Below are 10,529 nucleotides of genomic sequence, written 5' to 3'. Positions count from 1 at the left end.
TAACTTACCGCGCTAAAACGTTCATTAAATACCAAAAAATCCAAATGCCAACTTCAGCAATAAGATAAAATTACCCCCGAGCAAATGAGAAGATTATAAAATATCGCTTGGCCTCAAACTATTGATATCTTCTATATATATCTTTATTTATATAAATATTTGATTACATTTTGATTATATTTTGGTCTAGTATAATCTAAAAATACATGACATAGTGTCCTAGCCAGTTTCGATACCTAAATGAACAAAGAAGAATAATCGCTAGAGAATTGACGCAAAACAAAAAAAAACAAAAAAGATCAATACCCTGAACGTAAAAATAAATCAAAATTGTAGAATTTAAAATACTAATTTTGGCACGTAAATTTCAACCTATAGAAATACGATATAATCCTTAATAGAAGATAAGTCCGTAGATACAAACAAAACCTCAAGGGCAGTATAATTCTTAAGCTATAAAAATAAGCACAGAAATGCGCAAAACATGGGAAAACATGAAAAGAAAAAATTTATGGCCTTAGACTATTGATCCCTTCGGATTGTTGCATTTCTTGCGTGGCATAATCTAAAGTAAGTTCACATATCTTGTAAGTCAAGTGTGACAATCACCTTGAAGAAAGTTATTTCGACAAGCTGTCCCCGTAATCGAGGAACTAATCACGTGTCACTCGCGCAAATTAGATAGTCTTGAGAAATAAAAAGAGGAACCTTCCATAAGTCAAAAATACATGAAATTAGCTATCAAAGTTCTAAAATATCATATCTGGAAGTCACAAATAAAACAGAACTAAAGCAAAAAAAAAGAATAAATATTGATTAATTTTTCGACTTTTGATGGCCCTCTATAGAGAAAGTATGTTTGCTGACAAAATTGTTGTACCATAGATTAAATTTGTAACTAACGCTTAGCTAACTGAACCATTGGCTTTGTCATCACTAGCAAAAACAGTAGAACGCATACAGCCGGTAGGCACAGGGCAAAATAATCGTCAAAAACCCTGGCAATTGTATCAATAAATTTAGCTGAAAATGCCTTAAAACGAATTGAAACAATCAAAAGTAAAACCGCGCAACTAGAATAACAAGAAGCTACCCTAAGAAAATACGAATAAGGAAAAAAAAAATCTTTCTAGGCTAGATGGTTACTTAATTTTCGAAAGAATTTTGCAACGTAATTCAGAAATAATCACAAACCTATAAGTCAAATGCGAGAATCGCCTCGACTAAAACTATTTGCTTACAATCCAGGAATCAGTAGTATATTATATATATATATATATATATATATATATATATATATATATATATATATATATATATATATATATATATATATATATATATATATATATATATATATATATATATATATATATATATATATATATATAATATATATATATATATATATATATATATATATATATATATATATATATATATAAACAGGCAGTTTACTGAAATAGCTTTCCAAAAACCAATTGTTGAAATCCTAAAATATCGTAACCCATAAAAGATGCAAGTCCCGCAACATGTCGTCCAGACGAGTAAGTCAAAATTGCACGAATATAGGCCTGTCAATGTACAGACTAGCAGCCAAGATTAATCACAAACTAACCAATCAATGTACAAATAAGCAAATTCTTCCAAAAATTATCGTAATTCATGAACGCTCACATAATAAGAACCACGGTATTTAATAGATTTTTACTAACCTTATAAGCTAGTCACGGCCTTTTATCCTTGCTAAACCTTATCCCCTAAAGAAGAAGTGTAACATAGTAAACGGCATTTTATTCATGAAAATCAAACTTTACGAAATGCATGCTATTTAAGAGTTCAAAAAAATATGTATTCACTAAGGCACGTATGAGTCCGAACTAAAGTTAATAAAAGAAAAACGAACATTTATACGAGGTATCAACGAATCAAAGATAGTTTCTAATGTAATCGAACAAAAGCTGAAGTCGTAAATTGCCGAGATTTTATCAATAGGTGAATAGAATCATACCACCTGTAACATACTATAACAAGGGCCCAAAGTTAAAATTTAATTTTTGTTCAGAGACACGTTTGAATAACCCTGAATTGGAAGATATAAGAATAAGGCTTAATACCCCTAGAACTTTCTCTTCAAATCAAATCCCTTAAAGAAAGAAAAACGAGCAAAAATGGGGTTTTGATAGGCCAAATGAAGATACTGAAAAAACAAAACGAATATTTCGAGAGGACAAACGCCTCTCTTCTTCAGCGCGAAACGAAACGATGTATCAATAAAAGCCAAAAATTAAAAGAATTAAAACCAACTACCTAACAACCATAAAAGCTAGTTATTCGCCAATATCCGCGATTTGAACAAAATCCAAAAAAAAACATGAACTGCCATCGACGGATACTAGCGGGCAACTGAAAAATCAAAGGAATCAACTCATTCACTCGAAAAAACAAAACGAACCAGCAATTAAATAAGTTGGACAACTAGGTCATTTGATTTCGGATTTTAATTAAGGCATTTCTTGCAGACACCCTTTGAGACCTAAGGGTTGTTCACGTTTGATTAAGTTTGATTAGATGACTGGGAAAGTGGTTCAAGGTTTATTTCATGGATTACTAACGTATCGGCTTCTCTTTTGAGAAAACCGAAATATGAATCATTTATTCTTAAATCACCGGAATCTCTGTTTAAAGCTAGACCTAAATGTTGGTATTTATAAATTTCAACAGCTTCTCTGTAGTGCTGGACAATACCTTTATCATGTGAAATAAGACTAGCTTGATTAAACAAAATAGTATGGTCTGGTTTTTCAAAATGTGCTCTGCAAGGGCAGAGTCAAAATTTTCTGTTTTTTCCGCTTTTTAAGTGTATTATTAATTGAACTAGAATGCTGAGTTAATCTATCTGTTAGTCGCTGATTAGTTCTTCCGATATACCAAAGACCACACGAACAAGGAATTCTGTAGACACCTGAGTTTTCACCTATCGAGATAGGGTCTTTACCTAGATAAATTTGGGACCTGATAGTTTTTCTGGGTCTATAATAAGTGTAAATGTTATTTTTCCTTAGATTTTTTGAAATGTGGTCTATACCAATTAATTTAAAAATATATACAAATTAATTTAAAAATTAAAAAAAAGCCACCCCAAAACCATTACAACACTCTGATAGCTTCAAACTTGTAAGATATCGCGATTCAACTAAAAAAAAGTAACAGCGAATATAGGTAATGTTATAATCAATTGTATGAACCCCCCCCCTTGCCGCGTGGCACTTTCGTATGGCCCCTTCGTGGCACTGACGTGTGGCACCACGAAATCAGAGTAGGCCAATCAAACGGATTCCTCTCAGAAAAGTAATGAGTCAAAGCATAATACTACGTAAATGAATTATAAACAGAAGGAAAGAGAATTGTAAAATTGGAAAAATATGACAAATCTGAGTCTTGTGGAAACAAGACTAGTCCACGCTAAACTGAATAAGAAATAGTCACGCGGGCTAATTTTACGATTAAAATAATATAAAGTAAATAAATTTTTATACCTTATGCAAGACGCCTAGTCAAACGCATATACATATCCCTGCAAAATTTTAGGTAATATTATACATCTGCCATGTGGCACTATCTCTGCCACAGAAGCAGATTGGTGAGACTTAATAGATATTGACTATACAAAGGGATAAATCCCAGACTAAACGCAGCTGTTGGCACATTTGAAGGCGAAAAACCGGGCCAACAACCCGATTTCTGTCTGTTCATCCCGAATATAAAAACACGATGTGCCCTACATAGCCCAGTAGAGTTATGATTAAAATATTATATGTTTGCAAAATGATGCCTTCCTTTTACAATATTGTGAAACCGTTGCCTAGATAAGTTTCTCGTACCGAATGATTTTAACTTCACAATAAAATAAAACAATTAAGTTTTATATACCGCGTTTTGCACAGTTTAATTTCCATATCTTTCAGTCGCAGTTCCAATTATTTTGCGACAAAAGGATTACAGTTTATTGTAACTTATTACGTTTAAATTGGGACTAAACTAACTCTAATTCACCAATAAGTTCACTACAAAACGTAAATATATCTTAATTTCGTTTAGGGAATACGAGGTAATTAAATTTTTATGCCTTACGCCATGTTTAACAAAATTGTTAGACAATATCACGCGCGCATATAAATACCTCTGCCACGTGGCACTATCTCCGCCACTAAATCAGAATAATACAACACATTAAACATCGATGAAATATTCATTTGAACTGTAAAACTTATTCCTCATTAACTGGACTTCGTATTCAACCAATTTTAGCGTAATTCTGAAATGACCTGAAATAAGGCGTTTATTCCTACGTATTCTGACGGTATTATTTGAGTAAACATCAAAGTACAACTCTTCATTCGATTCAACTTGAACAATAGCTATCAAAATAAGAAATTAAGGAAGAACCGCCCTCACTATAAAATAAATTAACTCCCTTTAAAAAACTCGTTAATCAAAGCTGACTAAAATGTGACAATAAACAAAAACACCTTACAGTTTAATAGCTTACTATTGCTTTATGCCTTACCGCTTAATAGCTTACTATTGTCCTGTAATAAGTATTAAGGCCTTAATTTTCGATAGCCTTAGAAGATAAGTTCATATTTTCAAACTTCGGTCGTAATGAAATTTGTTTACGTTGGAAGGGTACGCAATAACTACGGATGCTTATAAGATTATTTAAAAGATTGTTAACTACGGATGCTTAAAAGATTGTTGGGTATGAGAATTTACCAAGTATTCATATATGTGCATAAACAACAGGGATATAATGCCCACATTAAATCTTAGAAAAAAAATTATAACTCCTTCAAAATGATCGCTAGCTCTCGCAATAATTAAAATATGCTAGCGTAAAATATGCTAGAGCCCGTTCCTTAACGATTTAAGCTCGGTAACCCACTCAAAACTAGGTAAAAGACACATTGTGCCAAAAATCAGTAGGAATACCCCTTACATTTCAAGAGGTAATAACAATAATTTTTTTTGGGATAAGTAATGAAAGCTAAATATACACGGCAATTCTCATTCATAAAAACAAAATAAATAAATAATCAGCGAATAACCCCATTAAATACTTGGAAAGTAATGTAGGAGGAATAATTCAAACAGCCATTGGATACGAGATAGTGAAAACGGATGGACCCCCGATCATAGGAGGTCAGAGCCAACGATGGGCGTGGTATATATTATCCCACCACGCAAGCACTTGACTCTCACCTTCTTTTGAAAAACGATTACAAAAATATGAAACTTGATTACACAACAAGAAATCGCTTGGAAAGTACTATAACTGCCTCTTCGTCAAAATTCTTAAGCAAATGGACCCTCAATCGTAGGAAGCGGTGGCCACAGGCGAATGGGAGTGGTGTCATTGTCATCCCGTTTCCGTTTCAATTTGGCCCTGGCTCTCTACGAAAAACAACTATACAGATATGAGTTGTGATTACGTAACAAAGAAATAACTAAAGAATGGATGGATCCTCAGTCGTGGGGAGTTGTGGTCATGGCGACGGCAGTGGTGTCTACTATCCCTCTGCCACCGCCTTGGTCCCTAACTCTCTATGTGAGACAACTATACAGTAGAAGAAGTGATTGCTAAATAGTAACAAGTTATAAATTACAGTTAAATCAAACGACCCTACAACATGGTGACCCGCTGGTCAACTGTTGTGACCTGTGGTGCGTTTTATCCCATTGGTCATTACAGTCTGACCAGGGGAGCTCTCATGAGAAAATCAACTCATCTATGAAAATTGCCCCGCAAGAACTACCCTACACTACTTTTACTACCAGGAAAATGACCCTAACAAAAGTAACCGCTCAAAGGGATCGGCAAAAGAGATGGGCAGAGAACCTCAATCCTGGGGGAGTTGTGTTCCGGAGGTAGACCAATGGTTCTTTTACTATTTGGGTCTATCTTTGTAACAACATTTCCTTACGAAAAACAACTCGAACTGGAAAAGGAACCCATAAATACTAATAAAAAATTAAATACCATAAAATTAAAAAGGCCAAGTAAGCACCAATAACTTATGATAAACATTATTAGATTGAAAACGCACTGCTATTACGCAATCATTGTTATACCTTAAAATATTGTAACATAACATAAATATTTCTAAAACATATTACTACTATGTAGTCATACTATGTAATCATTAATTAATGTTATATAATAACACATTTGCAGATACGGTACGTGAGTAACCGTCGACCACTGGTTAAGAGAAACGTCGACACAAACAACCATACGGTACGTTGCTAGTATTAACCTAAAATCTAATAGAATAAATTCAAAAAAACAGTAACCATGATAAGATACCCAAGCCAGCAACAGTTAAGTAATCGTAGACTAGAAAATGTAACCTCATAGAAGCTCAAGAAAAGTCATTGCGTGGATAACATTAATGATTTATTAAAAGAATGGGGACTTAGCAGAATAGTGGAAAATCTCGACTGTCCAACACTACATTATCTTCTGAAATCTCAAAGAATAATCCTGGAACAAAGAATAATCCTAAGATTAATGGCAACCTTAGTTCATTATAATTTTTGTGCGCGTACAATGACGAAAACACTCGAGCACGCTAGACTAAGTCCCAACTTGGCGTTCCGAATTTTATTACAAAGGATCCCAACAACAAAATATAGCTTACTGTCTGATTATATCGCCGACGATATTTGGTATGATCAAGACGATAACAACATAACTACAGTTTGGCCCGTTAAATTTCTCTCCATACTAATAGACCAAGGACATATGCAAAAAGGTGAAAGCTTCCTTAAGGCCTTATACGTCAATTGTGTAAATAACACGTATCTAAATCCAATAAACCCTTCAACGGGATCCGCCATTTTTCAAATCACCGCAAGAGACTATTAAGATGTAATTCTTTACAATTCTTTAACAACCCTAAACTTCTTCCAACAATACGAAAATTTTGGAATCAAAATATTTCCCGCCTTAGACGTAATTGTGTGCGAGCAACTATGCTGTTGCCAGTCACACGTAAACTTAAGTTTTTCCGTAGTGAAAATAATAAATGACCCGCTGTCATTATCTCAGTTGTGTCGGAAAGTCATTCGACAAAATATGCGAAGGAACGAAATAACTGCCACATTGGAGGGCCTGCACCTCCCAAACCAATTATTAGTGTATTTAATGTACTTGAATACACCTGAAAGCGGTAAAAATAACGTAGTATTTGAGCTCAAATTTATAAGCTCAAATGTGTCCCCATGGGAAAATTATCGACTTGCCAATATGCTGACATCCTTAAGTTCAATGGTGGTGTTACCTGATGATGCACCCATATTAAAATTAAAAGCCGATATCCGTGGAAGAAACTGTATGTATACAAAATCACATTAAAACGAATAATAGAAGAGCCCTCCAATTTTATCTAAAGTGTTATGTGTATGTAGATCGATTATTATTATTTAAAAAGTGCATTATATGAATAAACTAGTAGTGTATTAATATTTTATAAAACTATGAATCAGAGAGTGAGTATCCAAGGATTTAAATACATCGTTAATAAATTGACACAAAAAAAGGTAGTTTCTCGAAAGTCTCAATACTTTTAAGCCTGTTTGGAACATTAGAGAATCGAATTACGTTTGAATACACAAATAGCCAGGTGCAAGGTGGCACCGGTGAACAAGTAGTTCAGCCTCGACCTGAAGTTGCCTTACATTCCATTCAAAAGTAGATATTCATTATTGGTTAATATGGAGCTTTAGAAGCATCGAATTATGTCGAACGAATAAGTACCCGAGTATCAAGAAATACCGGCGAAAAGGTAGTTTGACCTCGACCTGGAGTAAACCATGATTGTAACTAATCTTGAATAAAAAATTAGACAAAAGTCAATAGAAACTACCTTTCATTTCAGAACAATGTGCGAGGCAATTATCGACACAGACTTCATAACTATAAAACATGCAAAAGAAAATGTGATATGCTCTGTAGCCATTATTATTGTGAGTAAATCAGGGGAAGAAATCTCCGGGAAAAAATGGGACGTCAAATATGATTTAACGGAATACAACATAGGATCATATAGTTTCGGACTACGTTTAGCAAATACACCCAAGTATCGACCCGCGAGAGGGAAATTGGGTATATAATATAATGGCAGAAAGGGCAAGTATCCCCTATATATACAACATGAGATAAGAAAATTGCAAAAACAATATAAAGTTAGGTACTGGTATGTTAAGGGTCTATGTCAGATAGATTTATTGCTTCTAAACAAATGCAGAAAACAAAAAATAGTTTATAAAATTGAGGGAAATTCAAACTGCGTAAAATATCAAGTTGAACATGACCCACTCCAAGAAATAAAATACTACAAACAATATCTCTACAATCCAAAAAGCGTAATATATAGTGCGAAAAGAAAAGAAATTATATTTAAAAGAATAAAAACCAATGAATCAAAATTAAAAGCAACCAAAAATTAATAAAACTTTCTCTATTGAAATAATTTGGTGCGCTATAAATCAAAGTCAACCCACACACCCTTTTCGTTAAAAGAAAAATTCCTGAATGAAATCATCCAAAATAACTACCCCCGAACCTAACAATCAGCCGTATGTGTACCATAAGCAGTCAATTAATTCTATCATTACGAATCTTAATTTCACCTTGTTAATTTCCCCGATGAAAAAAATAAATTTTTCATATAATAGGAATTTAAATTCTTATTCGATTATCAATCATAAGAATTCTACCCATATTATTTTTAATGACATATTAGTTCCAGAAACAGCGAGAAAAGGATGTGGCTAACAAATTTCATGACAATCTTCGTTGCCAAAACTATAGCCCAAGATATCGTAAAGCATGGTATAATCTTCAAACACGAGAATTCGTTACTTGCAAGTCACAATGCCTGGAAAATATTTATGAAACTGGATCCTAAACCGTTTAAAACCCTGTTTCAACAAATAATGAGACAAGAGAAAAATACTAATGAACTAAAGGACTATATTCCAATTCTTAAAATCAGACAAGAGCCTGCAGTCAGCGAAAGACATGCACCACACGGAAAATAAGGGAGACCTACCCCCCATTATTCCTAGACTAAAATAGAAATTCATAATAGATGACTTTGACAAGAAAATGGCAGAAATTGATAATGCTCTAGGAACTAACAACAGAGAAAACAGAAGGAGAGGAGCATTAAGTAATGTGGACGGTTCCATAAGCGAACATACTACGATAAAATCTACCACAAGATCCTCCTTGACTACTTCCAAGAAAAATAAACTCTATGTTGGAAATTACGCCATGTTAAATGAATTACCAAGCATATGGACATACCTTAAGCAACTATGGCAAGATCATACTGCGAGCAACGTTACTAAGAAAGTATCACAAAAAGGAAAAAAGGAAAATATCGACAAGCCACAAAGAAAGAAAAATACCACGACAACCACGCCCAAACTCGAGACAAGAACAGAGGAAATACAGCCCTCACTAACGGACATCCCACCCAATGCAAGGCCATAGTTAATCAAACTCAATGGACTATCGCAAGAAAAACTAGTTACCCTGACGCATTTGAAACCAATGACGTTTACAAGATGGACAAGGTCCACAGGACCAACATTTACGAAGACTCACTCCTTTGGCAAGATTTATATAAACTTAAGAGCTAGACTCCCAGTGTTGCATACCGAGACACAAACTATATTAGTTCAAGGATACGATTCGGATAGGAAAAGGGAATTTTCTGAAAGTAAAAAGAAAGAAAAATACGTACCCGAGAAATGTTGGACAATTGACGGCAATTATACATTTGCCAGATTGGCCTTGGCCGATGAACCAACCAAAGATTACGTCGAATCATTACCATGGCTAAATGAGAAAAACACCCTAAGCGTATCAATTCACCAACCCTTCTTAATATTGTATAGGCAGAGACTGCAAGCACTATTTGAATTATTCAATACAGAAATACAAAAGTTAAAGCAAAGTACCACAAGAATCGTCGAAGTATTTTTGCAAAAAAGCAAATACCGTATATCAGCTAGTCTAATACCAATTGTAGGAGAATTGGCTTCACGCTTATTTGGTCTATCAACTGAAGAAGACCTGGATATCCTAAGGGAAAACGTAAGAAAACTAAATAAAGCCATGAACGTGACCTTACATGTCCAAAAAATACAAGCCAGCATAGTCAATTATCAAAGAGACAAAATTGAGGCAATCTCAAAGAAAATCTCAAAGACAGTAAATATAATGAATTATTTGAAGAACGAAGTGGATCGTGTGATTTCCGATTCGAGCCTCACCATGGTATCACTCGACATAGTGACAATGTCATTACTCAACCTGGCAACTGATGTTAGCAAATTTGAATTTGCCTTATTTGCCCTTACTGGAAGAACCTTATCATACGACTTAGTGGACCCTTCGAACCTAAAAAGTATCTTAGATGAAATAAAAACACATCTAACATTCGGTCTACATCTAC

General features: G+C 34.1%; 1 protein-coding gene across 1 annotated transcript in view; it reads left to right on the top strand.

Annotated features, from left to right (window-relative positions):
* Window positions 1–6,610: 6,610 nt before the first annotated feature.
* The window catches only part of LOC148950524 (adenosine receptor A2b-like), a 21,473-nt gene continuing 17,554 nt past the window's right edge, over window positions 6,611–10,529 (top strand). Inside the window, exon 1 of the mRNA XM_089091886.1 lies at window positions 6,611–6,729. Within this exon, the coding sequence (XP_088948012.1) occupies window positions 6,611–6,729 (119 nt within the window). The remainder of the gene's footprint in view (window positions 6,730–10,529) is intronic.

Source organism: Artemia sp. Qi Xiang Cuo, chromosome 7 (genome assembly GCF_049724085.1).
Source record: "Artemia sp. Qi Xiang Cuo chromosome 7, ASM4972408v1, whole genome shotgun sequence".
In the NCBI taxonomy this organism is placed as follows: Eukaryota; Metazoa; Arthropoda; class Branchiopoda; order Anostraca; family Artemiidae; genus Artemia; species Artemia sp. Qi Xiang Cuo.
The sequence above is the reverse complement of the archived record's forward strand: the minus strand, read 5'-3'. Positions and strand labels throughout refer to the sequence as shown.